Source organism: Microcebus murinus, chromosome 5 (assembly GCF_040939455.1).
Source record: "Microcebus murinus isolate Inina chromosome 5, M.murinus_Inina_mat1.0, whole genome shotgun sequence".
In the NCBI taxonomy this organism is placed as follows: domain Eukaryota; kingdom Metazoa; phylum Chordata; class Mammalia; order Primates; family Cheirogaleidae; genus Microcebus; species Microcebus murinus.
The window spans coordinates 71,141,690-71,164,737 of NC_134108.1; the positions used below are offsets into that span (position 1 = coordinate 71,141,690).

The window sequence follows — 23,048 nt, forward strand, 5'->3', positions numbered from 1 at the left end:
ATTAAAAAACCTTTTTTGGTTACTTCAGCTTTGTAGCCATTTTACAGAAATGAGTAAACTCAGTGCCAGATTTTGGCATAAGTGAACCATGACTGTGATGTGACTAATTTTTATAACCTTCCAAATGTGTGAGCAGAGTCTTGCTGCAACAGATTCACTTTGGGCATGATTTTCTAAAAAGACACTGTGCTGTCTGAAGTTTCAGAGCTATCTCCTTATAGTTACCAATGCTTTGTCTTCTGAACCTAAGTAGTTTGTAGAAAATATTTATTGACTGTTAATTTCACAAGTATGTTGAATATTTAGTTTGGAATTTCACAATTGGAGACCAACATGCCCACAATAAAATTATTACTGTATTGGGGATAGTCTTACTTTTCTTCTCTTTTGCTTCTAGAAACCACTAAGTTTTATGTGACAGAGATAATTATTCGGCCATCTGATAGCAGTTTTCTGATCATACCAAGGTACAAATAGCAAACTAAGCTTATTTTATAATTTCAAATGCACGAAAAGGGAGGCACAGTTGATCATGGGGAATCTATTTTTATTCATAGCATTCTAATTTGGAAAGGAATAAAAAAGACCTTTAAGAAAGGCTTTTCATTTTTTTGAATTATTATTATTATTTTAGAAACAAGATCTTGCTTTGTTGCCCTGTCCCCCAGACTGGAGTGTAGTGGCATGTCCTGGCTCATGGCCATCTTCCCACCTCAGCCTCATGAGTAGCTGGGACTATAGGCACAAGCCACTGTGCCTGGCTAATTTTTAAATTTTTTACAGAATTGGGGGCCTTGTTCTGTTGCCCAGGCTGGTCTCCAACTGCTGGGCTCAAGCAATCCTCCCACCTCATCATCCAAAGTGCTGGAATTATAGATGTGAGCTACCATGCCCAGCTGAGAAAGGCTTTTAGACAGTTGAATCAAACCATACATATAAAAGATTTGAGAATTTATTTCTTTATGTTTTGCTTATGTAATGGTATGGACAAATGTGCTCATAACTCCTATGTATTAAAAAAAAAAGATACTTAGCCACTAAATCTACTAGTGTTTCTTTTCTTTGAATCTTTTTAAATTCGCATATAGAAGTTAACTATGGTATGTCTTCATTTCAATTTATTTATTGATATCCAAAAATTATGTCAATCTGAACATAGCTTTGAATTTTATCCTCCGTAAATATTTTGATTTTGTACCTTAGAGCTGATACTTTGGGGATATCCAGATGGAAAAAATTGTAGACTATACTGTCTAATGTTTGGGAAGAAATTTCTTACCTTCTTTTGTAACTTAGTTATTCATTATTTAATGTGCTACAGCATAAATGGAATATTGACTTGTTCTGACATGGTTTCTTTTTTTAATTCAGTGAGGTGAATAGTTAGTTTTGGGATAGAAAATGTATTAAGTATTGGAGAATGGGTTTTAAGAATAATGGAGCAAACATACATATGTTAAAATATATTAAAATCCATATTAGCACAGGTTGTGAGAGAATGGGTAGTGAATAGAAGTCTGGCATGCTGACATCTCTGCCTTTTAGGTACCCTGTGGGTATTTTTGGCTTATCTTGCCAGTTAGAGTTATTACGAGAGACACATTGTGAAAACTGATTTCTGTTCAAATAGGTCTCAGTTTGTCCAGAGCGTGATTGCCCAGTGCTTGGTGGAACTCTCCTCTGCTAGAAGCACTTTTAGATTCACTATTCAAGGTCAGGATGGCAGAGTATACATCTTGGTAAGAAATTTCTTCTAGCTTTTTGTAGCCTAGGAATCCAAGGCCTCAGAAATTCTTTAGTTTTTTCGTTCTTTTTTCTTAATTCTCAGGTCTAGAAAAGAACTGATCAAAAATTAAATTTTTTAATATCAATTTAATGTATAAATCAAACTCCCTTAATTTAATAACAAATGATCAAATGCTTTTATGTACTAGGTGCTAGGGTTACAGAGAGAAAGAACATCTGCTTTCTGTTCTTTAGAAACTCATACCACAAAATAAGGATTTTCCCTCCCAGTTTTTAATAGTTTTTCTTGGTCAGTATAACACCATTCTGTCTCTCACTTTTTTTTTTTTTCCCTCATTTGATACTCTTGTGTTTAAAATATGTTCTATTCCTCCTATTGTTTTTAATTGCCTCTGACTCTTTGATATTTCAGAAATAGTGGCAAGTTTTGGAGAAGAGGCCCTGTGGCTGGCAGAATCATCCCCTACATGTACCACAAGGATCTACTATTACACTGTCTCTATTAAAAATAGTTTCTACAGAAATGAATTTGGGTCATTTATCTGGAAATCCAAGAATCATGGTCTAAGTCTCTTCTCCGCCTCCACATCTGTTTTATTCAACCACTAAACATATATTGAGCATTTCTGAATTGAAAGGCATTGATCTAGGACTAGGTGTTCAAGTAGAACAAAATGCCTTCAAGGAGCTCACAAGCTAATAGAGAAACATGGGAGCAAAAAGGCTGCAAGGAGCTATGTTAGGCATGGCCCTGTAGCTGGCTGTCCATGGATATCCTGTGGCTCTCTAACTCCAGATGATTTCCATGAAAAGCTAAAATACTTTCTGACTGACACTGATAACTACATATTCCTCATAATCATAGTCTGAAATCAGTCTTCTGTTCTTTTTCTTTTTTTTAAGATATGATTTCTCTCTTCTCTTTTCTCTCTTCTCTTCTCTCTCCCATCTCTCTCCTCTCTCTCTCTTTTCTTTCTCTTCTCTCTCTCCCTCTCTCTTTCTCTTACCCTGGGTAGAGTGCTGTGGCGTCAGCCTAGCTCACAGCAACCTCAAACTCCTGGGTTCAAGTGATCCTCCTGCTTCAGCCTCCCATGTAGCTGGGACTACAGGCGCACACCACCACATCCAGCTAATTTTTCTAATTTTTGTAGAGATGGCATCTTACTCTTGCTCAGGCAGGTCTGGAACTCCTGGCCTCAAGTAATTTCTCCACCTCAACCCCCAAAGTGCTAAGGATTACAGATGTGAGCCACCTCACCCAGCCCAGTTTTAGTTTTCTTTCATTATAAGATTTTCAAGATGAAAATCAGAAGTAGAAACTTTTTAAAACTTTCTAACATATATTTAAATTTTAAAAATGTTTATTTTTCATAGAAGTAATATATTCTTGAAACACATTCAGACAACATGAAGACCATAACAAAGTGGTAGTTCTCCCATCTTGTCCCCCCTCCACCTGTCTCCTGCCCTCCTATATCATACTTTCCAGAGATAATCATTATTAACAGTCTGGCATGTGTACTACATTTTGTTTTATCCATATAAAGCTATATATATGTACATTCACAGATATTTGTCTATCTGTAAAATAAAAACCGTATCACATAATTAGCATTTTTCTGTAACACGCTTCATATAACAATATGTCATGAGGACTGTTTCTTATTACTGTAAATATCCATCTGACTTTTCAATGACAGGAATTCCGCTGTATGGCAGTTACAGAGAGTGCTGCAGTGAAAATAACCTTTTCACATGTATTTTAGTACTTCTTTAGAAATAGATCTTTCTGGCCAGGCCAGGTGGTTCATGCCTGTAATCTCAGCACTCTGGGAGGCTGAGGCAGGAGAATTGCTTTAGGTCAGGAGTTCAAGACCAGCCTGAGCGAGAGCGAGACCCCATGCAGCCAGACTCCAGCCAAGTCCACATCCTTGACTAGCTCTTTTCCCTGACTTATCCCATTTCATCCACTTTCTTTCTCCTGAGAATATTTCCTCAGTAAATCACATGCATCCAAATCCCCAAATTTTCTCTCATCAGTTGTTTATGGGAATGCCCATTTCAAACCCCTCTCTGAACTGTGTGTTATCAATCTTTTTATATTTGTCAATCTGATAATGAAAACTGGTGGCACAAAAATTTTGCATTTACTTATTACTAATTATATTAACATTTATATATATATTTATCATGTGTTTCTTCTGCTAATTCTGTTCATATTCTTTGCCTGTATTTCTATTAGGCTGTTTTTCCTCCTTATTGATTTCTAGGAGCTCTGTATATTATATACAATAATTTTACGTATTAAATGTTTTCTCCTAGTCAGTTGTCTTTTTTTGTTTTAACTTTATGATGTTAGTTGCTCTACCATATGAAAGGCCTATCCTACTTAAAAATTATATATTTGACAGCCTTTGTTTTTTCCTGATGTTTTTATAGGTTTTTTTTTTTTTTGAGTTTTTATAAGATATGGATAGGGCGGCAATATCCTTACACTTGTACTTTATCTTCACATCTTTAGCTATGGCTTTTAAACTCGGATAGTTTGGTGATTGAATCTTTGAGAAGTTCCAAATGTATCAAAAAATTTCCCCTGTTGGAAGACTCCATGAAAACAGATTCCACTTTTGCCTGGAGTGCTGTCAAGGTCCTCTATCAGCCGTGCATCAAAAGTAGGAATGAAAAGTAAGTTGTGCTTTTGTTTTCTCATTACAAACATTACATTTTAGCTTGTTGCAATGTTGGTATGAATTAAATGGTACTGTACCACTTCCCTACTTGAAGCTTCTATGAATGATACTGCTAAATGATAAGCTTTAAACATAGATTTAATTATTACAGATGATTCATACTAATATACAGAAAGTTTCCATTAACCAAAAACAATTTTTGGTAATCTTTTTTTATAATCTAAGCTGTCCCTACATATGGTGGCAGTACTAAATCAGGCTTACACAACTGTGAATATTTACTGATAAGCACTTTCCAGGCATCAGGGTACAATAGCAAACAAAACACAAACTTTGCCTCCTGGAGTTATTATTCTAATAGGGAGAAGGTAGACTATAAATAAAACACACACAAATAATCAAAGACTTATTGGTCCTACTATGTGTTAGGCACTCATCCAAGAACTTGTAGCTCATATAAGGCCAACAACAATACTGTGGGGGTAGGTAGGTGCTCTTATCTCCCCCATTTTAAAGATAAGAACACTTAGGTACAGGTAGTAAATTACTCTAGTGAAAGATGAAGCAAGGTAATGTAGTTGGGGAATGGTAGGATAGGTATAGGAAGTTGTCATTTTATATTGGAAAGTCAGGGAAAATTAGGTGATATTTAAGTGGAAAACTTGAGGGAAGCAAGTAGCGAGCCATATCTGAGGGAAGATCATACCCAGCACAGGGAACAGCTAGCATTCTTATTGGAACATGTTGGAAGTTTATTCTTGTCTGGTACTCTCAGATGGATTTGATCAAATTTGTACTAAGAACAGAAAGATCCCAGTCTTGTTCTGGGAAGTAAATAAGACATTAAAAAAATTATTGCTTTTTTTTTTTTTAAATTATGCAAGCAGTACAAATCATAAAATATTCAAATAGTAAGGAATATGTATATATAAAGTAAAATATTAAAGTTTTCCATTATGCCCCTCTAGAAGTAAAATGTTTGTTGTGTATTTTTCCATTCCTTTTTCTATTCATTTTATATCTTAGCATAATTAGGATGACACCTGTGCTTTTTTTAAAACTTTAAAAAATAAGGCTTTGTCTTGGATATGTTTTCCATGAGTGCTTGATATTTTATGAAATGGAGGTACTGTAAATTATTTAAGCCATTTTTCTGTTGATGGATGTTTGCTTATTAATTTTTGCTGTTATAATTAGTAGTGTACTATGTACTGTTGTATATTTGGTTTGTGATTATGTGTAAGTTTTTTTTATAAGAGGGATTTCTAAAGGCATAATTGTTGAATTAAAGGGTATGGACGTTTAAAATTTTGGTATATAATATCAAATTGTTTTGTAAAAAGTCATTGTAAATTTATATTCCCACTGAAGTTTCTATAAATGCCTATTTCCCTGTACTCTCACCCAAACTGCCATTTAGGTTTTTGCCTATCTGATGCCAGTCTAAAGAAAACAGTTTCAATTGACTATCCTTATGCTTTATTGAGGCATGACGAGAGGAGAATATGCTTATATATTTTATGCTTTTGAGACTTTTTTTTGATGTTTTTTCTTTTGGTACCCTAATACATGGTCAACTCTTCAGCTGTTCATTGATTATATTCCCTGTTGGGGGGTGTGTGTGTGTGTCTGTGTTTATATATTTAGATTTATATAGTCAAGTTTATTAAAACCCTTTATATTTATCTTTTCTATCTATCTGAAATGTGAATTTCTATGAAAGGTATGTTAAATCTCACATTATGATTATGGAAGTAATTTTCTTCTTGTTTTAGTATCAGTTTTTGCATTATATATTTTGAAGCTCTGTTATTAAATGCATAAAGGTTTGTGGCATGACAATTTGACTAATTGCATGTTTTATCAATAGCAGATTTTGTTCTTCTTCCATTTGATGCTATTTTTTCTTTCATTCTAATTGCCTGCTGTTAATATTTACTTTTTAAAAAATTATTGATTTATTTTATCTTTTTGTATTTCTTTACTTTCATCTGTCCTGTGTCATTTTATCTTAGGTGTATCTCTCATTAACTTATACCTATAAACTGCATAGCTGGTTATTTTTAAATTCCAGTATGAGAGTCTATTTTAATAGTGAATTTAATTAATTCACATTTATTGTGATTATTGATATAGTTGGACAGAGTTGGCCCTCTTTTAGATTGGTTGCCTTGTGTGTATCATTTCTTTCCTTTAATGATTTGGAAATAGAAAATATCTATTTCAAAATGGTTTTCCATAATTAATCTTAAAATGTACATTTAAACTTCTTATTTTTCAATCTTCTTATTTATCAATCTCTAGATTTAATTAGTATCCATACTCTTCACTAGAACCAGAAAGGACTTAGAGTTTGATGTTACTTCTCTTCCTCCCTCCCTCTCCTATATAGATTCTCTGTGATTCTGATGATGGTGGTTGTTTCTTCTTAAAGAAGTATCAAGCCAAAGCCCTGCCCCATTTGCTTACCCTTACTCTCATGCATTATGACCATGAGAGTTTTTATATTTTTATTGTATAAGTATTTCCTTAAAATATGTTATTTTGTTTGATATGTTTTAAAAATATTTATAAGTAGTATTCTACCTTTTTGCAATTTGCTTTTTTAGTCAATATTCTGTTTCATTTTTTAATTTGATGAAGTATATCCTTTTATAGTTCTTTTAATCCTGGACTAGTGAATCCTTGAATATCTGAAAATGTCTTGTATCTATTCTGTCTTTCCAAAAGCCTTTAGGATTTTCTCTTTATCTTTGGTTTTCTAAGATTTCATACAAATGTGCATAAATGTGCGCTTACTGAAAATTTTTTATGTCATAATCCATTCTTATTTTACAGATACAATATTCTCTCAGTCTGTGTAAGAATAGTATTAATATTTATACTTAAAGTCTTCTGTTTTTTCTATTAACTTTTTTTCCCTTGGGTGTTAGCTCTTCTTTTTTTGAACAGAGAGGTTGAGTTTGGTACCTTTCTTACATGGTATTGCTTTTCCAAAACTAGTTTGATGAGTTCAGTAGAATTCCTGCTCTGGGTTATAAACTCCATATGAGCCAGGACTGTGTCTGTTTGCTCAGCTAGATGAATACTTGTAAAAGTGCTTAAAATATACAGTTTATGTTTGTGCAGTGGTACATGATTTTCTGCTTATCTTTGTATTTGGTCATTTTTGTTTGTTTATTGGTAACTGTAGGTTCTGGTTACCATAGCCTGCCTCTATCGATTAGTAAAAAGAACTTCAAGCATATACTAGTCTGGTTGTGTCGGTTTGTTGAGACAACTTTTGGATATTGAGAAAAAAGGAAGTGGATGTAGATCCCGTTATGGTGATGAATCTTGTATGCATTGTGTGTAGAATATTTACACCACCTTTCTTGAGGAGTGTTACAAGAATTTGATGCGCCAGCCCCATTGTTTCACTTGTTCTTAACAACTCCCTGTGACTCTGGAAATATTATAATGACTATCGTCAGTTGAGCAAACGAGTTGTGAGTTATTTACTTTTGTCTTTTAAAAACATTAGTGTTTTTCATTTTGGACATGGCCAAATGAACTGTAGACTCCCTGGTATATTTTTGGCACATGGGTTGGTGTAGTAACTATTATAATCCAATTAGCTAGAATTTTTTTCTAGTGGAAGTGTGGATTGCCAGATGGTAGTCTAAAAGAGGAAAATAGCAAATGTAACTCTGGTTTTATTTCCTTCAGCACATACAAAAAAGTGGCATGCAATATTTTTAGAATGTTATTTCTTTCTAGCAATTGACACACACATCTCTCAACATTTTTAAGTGTGTTGTTTTTCATCAACAACCCCTCCCACCCCTGCTCCAACCAGCATTTTACATCTTGCTGAGCACCAGTGGTTTTTATACTGCTTCACATTTTGTATTGGGGGAATAATTTATCTTTTATCTCAAATTCTTTCATTTTTGTATCAGCATCTAGATGGCAAATATTAGCTTTTTGACTTTGGACTCTATATTAACTTCCAGTGTTTAATTCTACCAATTCATCAGTTTATCTGTGACCTCATATTCTCAAGACTGGGAGGAATTTAGCCTCAGGGGGGACATTTGGCAAGTTACAACTTGGGGAACTACTGGTATCTGGTAAATAGGGATGTTTTTAAATATCCTGCAATGCATAGGAGAGCCCCTCACAACAAAGACTTTTTCAGCCCAAGGTGCCAATAGTGTCAAAGTTGAGAAACCCAATTCTAGACTGTCTTCTGAAATCAAGCTATGTTTGCCTTTTCCCTCCATGTGTTATAGCTTACAATTCTCTTGAAATTGTATTTAGGCCAGCAAATAGAGAAATATCCCACATGTTAACTTTGTTAGGATAAACAGAATAAGTAGCAAAATATAAATGTTTATTGTTACATTTCTCTTTTTCTCTAAGGGACACATGAAGAATAGATTTGTTTTTATTAAACAATAATGAAGAATTTCATAGGTATCAAGCTGCTTGTTTTTGTATTTTTAAGAGACAAGAACTTAGGAGAATGTAATCATTAAGTGTAAATAAGGTTTTTGTTTTGTTTTGTTTTGTTTTAAAGATAAATTGAATTCTCTTCACTGTGTCAGTTAAATGAGTCCTAGTATTGGTAATGGTTCTTTGATCTTTTTCAAAGGATAAAATATCTGATTTAGGAAAGTAAAGAATTTGAGCTGAGAACTATTCTACATTGTACTATTAATAGCAGCATTTTATTGCAAAATATATTGAGGGAGAAATGTCAATGAAATGTTATGTTCATTTCTAGTTTTAGTAGAATTTGGAGACTAAATTTTATAAATGAATTTGGTTTCTTTCTTTGGCTCCATATTGCTGAATACTGCTTCTAAAATAGATGTGTTGTTTTTGCTTAAAATAGTCATTATTGTTTTTTTCCAATGAATTAAAAACCACATATAAACCATATGCATATAAATTTTGTATATATAAAATAATATTAATAATTATTTTTATTTAAAAGTAGTATTTCCTTTTTTCCTCCTTTATTTCAGCAGGAAAGTTGAAACTCTACTCAATGTTTTTATTGTGGTAAAAAACACATAGCACAAAATTTACCATCTTAATCATTTTTAGTGTACAGTTCAGTAGTGTTAAGTATATTCACACTGTTGTGAAATTCAGTGTTGTGATCTGTTTTGAAACGGTTCTCCAGAACTTTTTCATCTTGCAGTTGTGAAACTCTATACCCATTAAACAAAAGCCCTCTTACCCAGCCCCTGGGTATTTTCTGTTTCTGTGAATTTGACTGTATTATAGGGTTGCTATAACAAAATACCACAGACTAGATGCCCAAAATAACAGAGATTTATTTTCTCACAATTCTGGAGGCTAAAAGTCCAAGATCAAGGTTTACTTTCTGGTAAGGTCTTTCTTCCTGGCTTGTAAATGTCTGCCTTTTTGCTGTGTCCTCACATGGTCTTTCCTTTTGCACACGTGGTGTGAGACAGAGAGGTCTCTTGTATCTCTTCCTGATAAGGATAACAGGCCTTGCCCTTATGACTTTATTTAATCTCAATGACTTCGTTAAAGGTCCTGTGTCCGAATACAGGTCCATTGATGGTTAGGCCTTCAACATATGAATTTTGAGGGGGACACATTTCAGTCCATAACATTGACTACTTTTATATACTTCATGTAAGTGGAATCATACAGTGTTTGTCTTTTAGTGGATAGGTTATTTCACTTAGCATGATGTCTTCAAGGTTCATCCATGTAGTAGTCTGTAGGAGGATTTCCATCCTTTTATGTGTATGTTCTATTTTGTTTATCCATTTATCTGTAAGTAGACATTTGAGTTGCTTCTACCTCTTGCCTGTTGTGCATAGTGCTGCTGTGAACATTGGTTTACAAATATCTCTTTGAGACCCTGTTTTCAATTCTTTTGTATATATATCTAGAAGTGGGATTGGTGGATCATATGATAGTTCTATTTTTAATTTTTTGAGGAAACTTCATACTGTTTTCCATAGCAGTTGCAGCATTTTACAATCCTGCCAACAGTACGCAAGCAGTCCAATTTCTCTTCGTCCTTGCTAATACTTGTTATTTTCTGTTTCTTAAATAGTAGCTACCCTAATGGGTATGAGGTGATATCATTGTGATCTTGACTTGTATTTTTCTGATGATTTATGATATTGAGCATTTTTTCATATGCTTGTAGGTCACTTTATTTCATCTTTGGAGAAATGTCTGTTAAAGTTCTTTGGCCATTTTTAATTGGGTCCTTTTAATTTTGTTTTTTGTTGTTGAGTTGTAGGTGTGCTTTATATATTCTGAGTATTAATACCTTATCAAATATATATGATTTGCAAATATTTTCTCCCATTCTTTAGGTTGCTTTTTCACTATGTTGGTTGTATATTTAGGCAACAAAAGTTTTTAGGTTTGATGTAGACCCATTTGTCTATTTTTGGCTTTGTTGCCTGTGCTTTTTAGTGTTATAGCCAATAAATCATTGCCAGACTCTTTTTAATTTTGATATTCTGCAGAAACTATCATTGTTTGATGTGGCAAGAGACTATCATTGCCTGAAATATTTTATAGATAAAATTAGGTATTTTTTAGGAGATTAAGAATAATTTGTTCTTTTGGTTGATAAAAATGTAAAACAAACCAAAGTTTAATTTCTGCTAATTTTATTAATACATTTAGCAGAATATCTAAGACCTGTTATTTAGTGATTATTTAACCTACTAAAACATTTTGTGTTAACTTATTTGAATAGTCTGTGAATATGATGCTAGAACAAATGAATGAATGAATGAATGAGTGAATGAATGAATTGGTAAGTGTCACCACTCCTGAAAGAGCACTTTATTTCAAGTAAGTGTTTGCTGTACTTCCTGCATAGGAGTTATGAGATGACATTTGACATTGTCAGGACATCCCAGTTAGGTATATTGACTTTGCAGAGTAGGATAAAATTAAACTTCAGATATGAACATCCAAGTCTAATATTTTACAAAGAAGGAAACTTAGGACCAAAGAGACATAACTTTAGTTACTCAATTTGTTAGTGATAGAGCCAGAATTAGAGTTAGGTTTTCCTAATTTGAAATTCAGTGCTTTTTCGTTATATCATATAGTCTCTCACCATAAAATTTTAGGAGATCTGAAAATGCCACTATAAATGTATATTTTTCCTCAAGTAAAATTCCCCTGGTAGTTTAGAATGTATTGGCATTTTGATTACTCCCCCAGATATATTGCTTACTATACAATATTCAGTGAATATTTATGTGTCTTAACATGTAACATCAATAGCAGAAACTTCTGATTTACAACATGTTCGTATCTGATGTTATAAATCAGAATTTAAGGGTAAAAATTTGGTTTTTTTGAGAAGTCCAGTGCCTTAGCTTCTTAGAACAGGAATTCATTGAATTGAAATTAATCTAAAAATATAGGAACGTAGCCAGGTGCTTATGGGAAATTATAAATGCATCTTTGGAAATCATTTTCACATGTTTGTCTGTTAGTACTATGTTGTCACCAAAACTTACCCATCTAGAGACCATTCTTCATTATTAAGCAAATTAAACACATACTTCTTTCATTTGTAATTGGAAAAATCCTTCTTTTGGACGTGTAAGTACGGTCATGCTGCTTAATGACATTTCAGTCAATGATGGACTGTGCATATGACTGTGGTCCTGTAAGATTATAGTACTTTATTTTTACTGCACCCTTTCTGTGCTTAGATATGTTTAGATGCATAAATACTTAACGTTGTGTTACAGTTGTCTACAGTATTCAGTAGAGAAACATGCTGTACAGGTTTGTAGCCAAGGAGCAGTGACTGTATCATATAGCTTGGGAATATAGTAGGCTATACCATCTAGGTTTGTATAAGTACATGCTATGATATTTGCACAAAAACAAAATTGCCTAAGGATGCATTTCTCAGAATGCATCACCATAGTTAAGTGATGTATGACTGTACAATGGCCTAAACAAAAAGTTATTTTATTTGAAATTCCTGTACTATCCATGAATCCATTTGTAATCATTAAAGAAGAGACAGGAATTAAGATCACGAGGTATAATAAAAGTGAGCTTTTTTTCTAGAGATTCCAAGTTTCTTATGAAAAACAATTAATCTCTTGAGATTGCTTCCTTGAGGAGAAATCCGTCTTCTGTCTTCTGATGAAAGTATGAGACAAGTTTAGTCGAGACCTGTGAGGGTAAAAAGTGGGAGGGGACTGGGATTGGTTAGAGGAAGGAAGGGGCATATGTGTAAGAAATTGTTTCTTCAACTTTTCTATATTTTCTAATAATATATGAGGTATTTTTATGACTCAGACCTGAAGTAGTTGTGTTAACCTTTCACATCAGAAGGATTTGGGTTTTACTTTTTCTTTTTTTTAAATTACCCTTTACTGTACCTGGTATTGTTAGTGATTCTAAAGCAGGAGAACAAAGATTTCTGCCAAGAAGGAACTCATAGTCAAGTTAAGGTAACATGATAAATATACACAAAATCATTCAGAAGACCAAAATCTATGTAAATGCTAATGTCTTAGTTTCTGCTGCTATAACAAAATACCTGATACTAGGTAACTTAAAAACGGAAGAAATTTATTTCTCACACTTCTGGAGGCTGGGAAGTCCAAGATCAGGGAGCCAGCAGGTTCAGTGTCTGGTGAACACCTGGTCTCCACTTCCCAGATGGCACTTTGTTGCTGTGTCCTAACATGGCAGAAGGGATGGAGGGGCACAAGGGCCTGGCTAGTTCCCTCCAGTCCTTTTAAAAGGTGCTAATCCCATCCACGAGGGCAGAGCCATCATGGCCTAATCACCTAGAGGCTCCACCTCCTTACATTGGGAATTAAGTTTTAACATGAATTTTGGAAGGGTCACAAACACTCAACCCATAGCATTTAAGGAACAAATTTTTGTGGAAAATAGTATTCATTAGCTGAATTAAAGAAAATTTTTTAAAAAGGTAGGGACTGTCCTCCACTCCCTTCCACTCAGTAAAAGCTGAAAGGGCTGGGCAGGGAAAGCAGGCATATATTCATATGGTGGCCTCTAGGGAGCTCCAACAGGCTGTAGCCGATGGAGGGATATGTGGTTCCCAGAGGGTTTGGGAGGGTAGAGGGCAGTCATCTCCCCATAGAGATGCTCCCATTTATCTGTTTTCAAATAGTAGGCTTAACACAGGATGGTTTTTTTGGTAGAAAGTGTTCCACAGCTGAAAAAAGTTTTGAGACCCATTGTTTTCTGTGATACGCATTTCACCAGATGTGCTTGAATCCACTGGGTCATAGCAAATTCACAATTTACAAAAGCAGCCACATTGAGTTTCTAATTATTAGAATAGTCTTCCTTTTATTGGAATGGAATCTGCCTCCCAGAAACTCTCATCCAGCACTACCAAAAATTAAGCTGCTGATTTTTTAATATAATAGCTCTTCAGATATTCAGATAACCTGCCACTCTCTCCTAGGTTCTCTTCTCTAGGTCAAGCATCCTAAATGGAGTGGTTTTAAGCTTCCCTTTCATTGTACAATTAGTCTCTTTTTCTCTTTGGTGCGTCTAGTTTCCTATAACCGTTTTGAATGCCTGTAAGATATTGCCCAGCATTCTCCCAGCTTTGTGTGGATGGGCTGAATTGGAGAGAAGCTAGAGGTAGGGATACACCCTACACGGCTGTTGTAGGTAATTTAAATGTAAAGGGAAGAAGCCATTTCCAATGAAACTAGACAAGAGAGGCTGGATTTCAAGAACCCATAGAATTTGGACATTGAATAGAAAAATTTTCAACCTCAGGTATTGAAGAAGATCATTCATTCATTCAACAAATACTTATTAATTGCATGCTACTGTAGTAGGTGTTAGGGATATAATACTGAGCTAAAAGAAGCCTGATGCCTTATATTACAGACCTTCGTGCAGTCTAGTGGGAAAGACAAATAAATTCAGAATTGCAGCTTGATCAGTGGTATGACAAAGAGGAGGTATAGGGTGCTGTGAGAACAAATCACAGGGAGACTAGCTGGGTCAGGATAGGATTCCATGAAGAATTGATGCTTGACTGCTGTCTAAAGGATGAGGCGTTAACTGTGGAAAGCAGTGTAGAAGGACCTGTGGTGGGACTGGGAGAGACCATGGTGAGTACAGGGATAGGACGAAGGCCAAAGTGGCTGCAATGGAGAGAGTGAGACACTGACAAAGAACAGGGAGGAGCCAGGCCAACTCAGGGCCCTAAAGGGACTTGCAAGGATTTTATCTTTGTCCTAAGAACAGTAAGAACATGTTGAACATTTTATCCAGAGAGTCATTCTGGTAGCCATCTAGAGAACAGTTGGATTTGGATAGATAGGAAGCTATTGCAGTAGCCTAAGAGAAATGATTATAGTTTGGGTGATAGTAGCTGGTGATGGTAGCTGAGATGGATTTGAGAGACACATAGTAAGTAAAATGCAGTGCTTGGTGATGGATTAGATTTGGGGAATGAACCACCATTTAATGGGGCAGATAGCAGTGGAAGAAGATTAGGTTCTGGGTGAAGATCATGAAGTTCAGTTCTGTGCATGTGGAGTTTGAGGTATGTCTGAGTCATTCAAAAGGAAACAGAAAGTAGAAAGTTAATATGTAGACCTGGAGTTCAGATGAAAGTTTGGACTGGATTTGTAAATTTGTGAGTCGTCTGCATATGGATCACAAATGAAGCCGAAGACATGGGTAAGCTTTTTTCAGGAAGAGAGAACGGAAGACTGAGCAATGAGGAACTCCCACACTATCGAATAATGGAGAATGAGTCTGAAAAGGAAACAGAAGAGTGGTTGCAGAGGTTAAGAGGAAAGGAACAAAATACTGTTTCATAGGAGCAAAGGGGAGAAAATGCTTTAAGGAAGAGGAAGTGGTCACGTGCTGCTGAAACGTCAGGTAAGATGTTGAATCGCTTTAGCAGGATTGTCTTGTCAGATGACTGGACTAGAAGCTGGATTGGAAGGGATGAGCAGTGAGTGAGAGGTGGTATGATAGAGACAAAAAGTGTGGACAATTGTTTCAGGAAGTTTGGCTGTGAAGGGTAGGAGTGATAGGAAGGGGATGGGATTGACTGAAGGTAGACAGGTGGGGTTAGACCCCCCTTGAGTCTATCTAAAAACCAACAAGAAGGGTCCTGTTAAGAAGGGACATACTGGTAAGGTAAGATTCCAGGATGAGATGGGAAAGCTGGTATCTGATTCTCTGGTGGAGCACCTAGCCTCAGGATCAGGCATGATTTTCCTTTTGTAACAAAAGGGAAGGAGCTCAGGATTGCAGTGGATAGAATAGGTTTGCATAGTAGGTTTGGGGAAGATGAAAGACTTGTCCTCTGATGGCTTCTATTTTATCTGCAGTAGTCAGGTAGTAGTTAAGGGGGAGGAGGTACAAGAGGGAAAAGAGTGTGGGTAGTGGACAGTTGGAAGTTTGAAGAGAATGGAGAAGATTTAAAGTAATTATTTGAGAAGAGATGAGTGAGATGACCAGAGATGTGTGGGATTGGTAGGCATTGCTCATTGCCCATTTGAGGTTTGTGGTCATGAGTTTAGATTGATATAATCTTTCTTATGGTGTGACTTTCTCCAGCTTATCGTCTACTAAAAGCAGATTCAGAGAAAGCAGAGAGTTGTGTTCATCAGGATTAAAGTTTGGTTGTCTCAATGCAAAGAGTATTGTGTTGCTCTTGTGTTATTACAGTGATGGAGTACAAAATCTATGTGGCCTATTTTAATGAATTTTAATAGTGGGAAAGGGACTATAAATTTCACTTACTGAAACTTAGCTCTGCTAGAGAATAAAGCTTTTAGTTAAATATCTGAAGCTTCTCAAAATGTTATTTTTAAAAATACCAAAGGTTATCAATAGGAAATGATCTCTTTAACACATATTAAAGAAAACTCTAGTCCCTTAATGGAGTTTTAGCACTTATTCTAATATATGCTCTGAGTTAAATTTTCTTTGAGATTTTCTATATGATTTTTATAATTCCATTTTGCAAGGAAATGTTTTGGCTTAATGTGGGATAATGAGCCTAAAGAAAAAGGTGTGTAATCTTTAGTGTCGGTCAGAATTGTAGCTTGACATTTGTCATGTCAAACAACTACGATGTCCCTGGCTGGTTCTGCTTTTATTCTAGACATTGTGATTGAAAAATGAGCTTTGGGTTCTGAAGTTGGCTGTAGTAGAGGGAAGAAGTCAGTTTCTTTCAGTATTATACTTGGGGATTTTTTTTACATCTAGATGGCTGTAAGAGCCCTCCAGGTGCATGCACCTCTATTGAAAACCAAGATAAATTGGAGATGTCATTATTGGTGTTCCCACTGCTAAGTCTGACTACTACTGTGACATCCACTGTGGAAGCAAGTGCTTTGTCTCGGGGACCTCGGCAAGGCTTCAGGCCACAGGCCTCCAGCAATATAGCTGCCCTCCATGGGACACCTTTTCTATCCATGGCACAGTATCAGCTGCCAGAACCTTACCCCTGCCATTTTCTCTCCATGTCAGAGAAAAATTGTCTCCCCAACTTAAAATACTTAATCATTCCTAATTCAGATAAATGATAAAGGCATTCTCAGTATAAAATAATTTCAGCGTCATAAAGCTCCAATCCCCTCGATCACCATCTCCAATTCCAGTCCCCTCTATATAAGTTACCGCTGTAACCAAGTTGCTGTGTATCTTGCCAGACTTCTATCTAAACATCCATGTATGTTTATTATGTACCCAGAAGTATATACAGAAATATTTTGTTCCCTTTTCTCTTTTCTTTTTTAAATACTATCATATGCCATAGTATCTTTTTGTAATTTATTTTTTCACACATTATGTCTTTTCAGTGCCTATAGATGTATTTCATTCTTTAGACTGTTATATTATAGTCAGTAATGTAGACTATATAGTCTTGAGTATATAGTCTGTGACTTAGTTATTCTAATAAAATCATTTTTAATTTTTCTCTGATACAATTCTGCAGTACAATCTCTTGTTCATGCCTCCTTGTGCACCTATGCAAGGATTTCTTTAAAGAAGATTGGAAAAAAAGTGGAGTTGCTCTTCCAGGGGTATATTTATTTTAAATTTTTAAAATAAACTTAATTTTGGAGTGATTTTAGATTTACAGAAAAGTTGTAAAGATAGTACAAATTGTTCCTGTGTGCCCCTTACCCGGTATCAGTTTTCCCCAATGTTATTATCCTACATTACCATGCACCTTTGTCAAAACTAGGAAACCAGCCGGGCGCGGTGGCTCACGCCTGTAATCCTAGCACTCTGGGAGGCTGAGGCGGGAGGATTGCTCAAGGTCAGGAGTTCAAAACCAGCCTGAGCGAGACCCCGTCTCTACTATAAAAAAAAAAAAAAATAGAAAGAAATTAATTGGCCAACTAATATATATATATAAAAATTAGCTGGGCATGGTGGTGCATGCCTGTAGTCCCAGCTACTCGGGAGGCTGAGGCAGGAGGATTGCTTGAGCCCAGGAGTTTGAGGTTGCTGTGAGCTAGGCTGACGCCACGGCACTCACTCTAGCCTGGGCAACAAAGTGAGACTCTGTCTCAAAAAACAAAAAAAAAACAACAAAAAACAAACTAAGAAACCAACATTGGTACATTGCTCTTAACTAAATTCCAAGCTTTATTCAGATTTCACCAGGTCTTCTTCCACTGATGGCCTTTTTCTGTTCCAGGATCCAGTCTGTGATACCACGTTGCATTAATTTGTCATGTCTCTTTTGTCCCCTCTAGGCTGTGATAGTTATTCCTTGCTTTTTATGACCTTGACAGTTTTGAGAAGTACTGGTTAGGCATTTTGTAGAATGCTCCTTAATGCCTGATGTTTTTCCTCATGATTAGACTGGTTTTAGTTTTGGAAAGATACCATCATATCACGTTTTCACATCCCATCACTGGCATGTTCACTTTGATTCCTAGGCTAAGGTGGTGTTGGCCATTCCTTCACTGTAACGTTACTATATTTCCCTTTCCATACTGTATCCTTTGGAATCAAGTCACTAAGTCCAGCCAACTCAAAGGAGTGGGGGTGACAATCTCTGTCTCCTAGAAGAGGGTAATATGTATATATTTTATTTAGAATTTTTATGTAAGGAAGATTTGTTTCTTCTATTTATTTTTTAAATTATATCTCAAGGACTCATGTATATTTATTTTGTACTTTGGATTATAATCCAATACAATGCTATTAATTTTATGTGTTATTTATTTATTTTGTTGTTCAAATTGTTCAGCTTTGGCCATTGGGAACTCTTTTGAGCTGGGTTCCATATTCCTTTGACATACTCCCCATACCTCCTTACTTCCTGATCTCACAGAATACTCTAGACTCATATTTTCTCTGCCCCAGCCCAAAAATCAGCCATAAAAGAAGCCCTCATTCTTTTTATCAGAGAATGGAAATGCTCCTTACTAATGATATTTTAAATTTTCATAGATACTTTGTATTTACTCTTCTAGGGGGCTCTTTTTGATCATACTTTTATTTTTTCTTCATACCTTATTTCAGTACTGGATATTATCAGGCTTGCAATTTTTGCTAATCTGATAGAATTGTATCTTTTTTAAATGACTGTTTCTCTGATTACTAGTGTAACCATTTTTGTTTATGTTTGTTAGACACTTGAACTTTCTCTTTTAAAGTGAATAGCTTGTTCATATTGTGTCTGTGAGTCTCTGTGTCTGTGAATCTGTGTATGTGTCTTTGGTATTAAGAATCCTTGCAGAGTGTGAATATTAATCCTTTTTAAATCCTGTACCTTTCTTTTAAACTGTATGATATCTTTTGACATATAAAAGTTTTAAATTTTGATCCTATCAAAATTAAAATGGGAATTGAAGACTTTTACTTTTGTATCATGTTTAAGGAGATCTGTCTAGCATGTCTACTAATGCTTTTATTGCACTCATTTACTGAAACTGCTTTTTCAAAGATCTCAAGTGACAGTTGTTAAGCCAAATCATTTGCTTTTTCTCAATCCTTAGCATTCAGCATTATTCACTGCTTCTTCTTGGAAGCGTTTTGCCTTGGTGTTCTCCTTGTTTTCTTCTGGCCCCCAACCCTTCCTTCTTCTTTGTTTTGACCTTCTTCCCTTTCTCCTTGCTGTTTTTACTTTTTCCTGCTAACAGAGTATTCTCCCTGACTTCTTTTTCCCCTGTGCTGAGCTCATCTGCTCTCATAGTACAAACTCTAATTTCTATTGAGTAAAAACTTTCAAGTCTACATTTTTTAATCCTATCTTTCATTAAGTTCTTTGTTTATATCTCCATCTTGTCTCCATGTTGGTCTCTGCTGGATGTCCTGATAACTTCTTAAATTCAGTATGCCCAAGGTAGAAGGAACTCATTAACACTTTTGGAAAATGTAGCTTTCCTCTTGTTTGTATTTCTGTCAGTGGTATCATGATTCTCCTGGGCACCTGGGCTCAAAACCTAAAGTTGGTCTTTAATTGTTTCCCAATTCCCCCACATCCAGCCAGGTATGAAGTCACACCCATTCTACTACCTTTGAAATCACCTTTTCATCTATTCTTTCTTTTCTCTTCATCACTGCATCAACCTAGTTCAAGTGTTTGACCCTCTTCATATGGTGTTTATGTGCATGCATTCTTCAACCTGCGTGAACTGTCCAAACCAGCCTACATTATGCAGCCAGCCCAGTCTTCCCAATCATATCCCCTGCTTCCTTTTTGCCTGCCCCAAATCTTTATCTCCTTGGATTAGGACATGAGGTCTTCTACATCCTGGCTCCAGTTTAACCGCCCCAGCCCTGCTTTCTCCTATGTCTGTGATGCACTCTGTCATGTCCAATCAGAATGTAATACTACAACTTCACAAATACTCATCTATGCAGGTCTTATATAGCTCAGTGTGTTTGTTAAGGGTATGTAATTACCCACAGGACTCTAAACTTTCCATTTTAACCAGCATCCATGCTATTTTTGTAATATTTCTATGGGAAAGGGATTTATATATAAATTGGTATCTTTGGTTACAAGTATTATTGCATGGGCAAGGTCTTCATTAACAGATCTATAAAAACAATTTCTCCTGTTGTCCATGGCTAATAAACTATTGCTTACATCTTTGGAAATAATAATGCAAAATAAATGCATAAATACATAAAAACTCATTTTAGGTACTGTGGGGTTTTGTGTGTGTGTGTGTTTTTAACTTTTATTTCCTTAGCATCTGTTTATTTCTATCATTTTTCTCCTTTCGGCAATGTAAAATAATGGTACCTTTACTGGTGAAGTGACTTAACCTTGCTAATTTTATCACAGAGTTTGTTTCTAAATCAATAAAGCCAAAAGGTGGAGATTGGGAGGCAGAGCTGACAATTTATATGCTAGGTTGTTCAAGTTAACTCTGAAAAGTTCTTCAGGAATACTTGAGTTTTCTGAATAGAAATAATCTCTGGGTTCAAATAAGGTTACAATAGACATAATAAGATGGCTGCTCCTGCTTTTCTTTTCTGGGGGGTGATATTTTTGTGTTTTTTGTGTATCCATGTACTCTTTTTTATAAGCTTGATATAAACCTTCTCCTCTTTAAAGTCTGGATAAATATTGTTGGTTTAATCATTTAATAATAATATTAACTTTCATTGACCAAGCTTTTATTATGTATCAGACTTGTGCTAAGTTTTTTCGTACATTATATCATTGAATCCCCATACTATCTCTGTGGGGAAAGTGCTGTGGTTACCATCACTTACAGAATTTAAGGTTATGTGTAGTACACTTAGAATTCCAAAACATTCAGTTTTCAGAATTGTTGGTTGTCTGCCAGGTGTCTTTCTTTTTTTCTTTTCTTTTTTTCTGAGACAGAGTCTCACTCTGTTACCCCGAGTAGAGTGCCGTGGCGTCAGCGTAGCTCACAGCAACCTTGAACTCCTGTGTTCAAGTCATCTTCCTGCCTCAGCCTCCTGAGTAGCTGAGACTACAGGTGCATATAATGATACCTGGCTAAGTTTTCTATTTTTAGTAGAAATGGGGTCTGGCTCTTGCTCAGGCTGATCTCGAACTCCTGAACTTAAGTGATCATCCCGCCTCAGCCTCCCAGAGTGCTAGAATTACAGGTGTGAGCCACTGAGCCCAGCCTCAAGTCTTCCTTGTGTCAATATTTACAGACTCATCCACTGCCTGTGAAGAAGAAATAGTGGTAGAAATGAGCTTAGTTACTAAGAGCTGCTTTTGGACTCTTCTGATTTATACTATCAAGACTCCTGTGAGCTCCTATACTTTTTACCTATCTAATAGAGCTTAAACTTGACTAGTGCTTCGAAACCTAATTTTAGTATCTACTCTTTTTTCTCCCTCAGTTGCAAACACCAGTCTTAATTAGCTGCCCCCAAGCCTATCTTAGTTTATTTCCATATTGTCATGCACCCGTGAATAGCTTCAAAACATCTTGACCCTTTTGTGGGGGAAGGGCTGACCCTCTTCCCTTTCTTTTCCATATTTGACTCTCTGCAAATAATAAATTTTTTCATTATTCTTTATATTGAGCTCTCATTTATATCTCCTACTTGATTTGTTTTCTCTGGACTTCTTTGGACCTAATTCTAATAATTACAGTCAGCCTTCTGTATCTGTGGGTTCCACATCTGTGGATTGAACCAATCGTGGGTTGAAAATACTTGGAAAAAAACAATAACAGTAATAATACAACAATTAAAAAAACTGTTTACATATCATTTGCATTGTATTAGGTAATCTAAGCAATCTAGAGATGTGTGTGGTTATATACAAATACTATGCCATTTTATATAAGAACTTGAGCATCTGCAGATTTTGGTATCATAGTGTCTTAGAACCAATCTCTTGCAGATACTGAGGGACACCTGAACTCACATACCCACCTGACCCTCTTCCCAGTGGGAAGAGGGTCAGGTGGGTTTTAGTCATTGTATAATCTCCATACCTACCTTGGTTTACCAGTCACCTTTTACTTCTTTGATGAAACTATTTGGTCTGTGTTTTAAAACTATTGCAATAAAAACAGAATTTTGGGGTAGAGAGATTACTTAGAAACACCTTGTTCTTAGCAAAATTCTTAACTGTTCTTTAGATGACTTTAAATATATTCAAATTATTAGATCATTTTATGGATAACTCAGCAAATGTGTTCTAGAAGGGTAGAATGAACCTAGAACAAGATTAAAGTGACCATGCTATCTTCTAGTTGAAAAAAATTGCCATAGAGCTTTGTGATGTAGTTATAGAAATGTATTTCTTAAATTTAATAATCTTATCTGGCAGGGAGACTTTGGTATTGTTAAATGAGACAGTCACAGGAATAATTCCCCCATCTTTAGTTGGGGGTGATTGTTAGGGCCTTTGATATTGAGATGACTTGAAACATTTAGGGCATTTGTAAGTTGCAGAAGAGCATTTAGCATTTGGCAATGGAAGAGTATGGGACTGGAATCAGACATGGAATCTGTTCCCAGATTTTCTGTTGACTATAGCTAAGGCCAGATTACAGCCTTCTCTCTGGGCCTTAATTTTTTCATTTTTGGGAATAGGTATGCTTAACATGCTGCACTTCCATGATTTGGGGACACTTAGAAGCATTTTAAAGGTGTCAT

The 23,048-nt window shown here is 35.6% G+C and overlaps 1 protein-coding gene across 4 annotated transcripts in view; it reads left to right on the top strand.

Annotated features, from left to right (window-relative positions):
- The window catches only part of UBE3D (ubiquitin protein ligase E3D), a 142,918-nt gene that overhangs the window by 31,547 nt on the left and 88,323 nt on the right, over window positions 1-23,048 (top strand). For 3 of the 4 annotated variants that reach the window (XM_076003164.1, XM_012769149.3, XM_076003166.1), the window contains 3 exons: window positions 398-467; window positions 1,631-1,739; window positions 4,268-4,431. In XM_076003164.1, the coding sequence (XP_075859279.1) occupies window positions 398-467; window positions 1,631-1,739; window positions 4,268-4,431 (343 nt within the window). Of the gene's footprint in view, window positions 1-397; window positions 468-1,630; window positions 1,740-2,158; window positions 2,453-4,267; window positions 4,432-23,048 lie in introns of those variants that run through there. The other variant, XM_076003165.1, reaches the window with a different exon arrangement.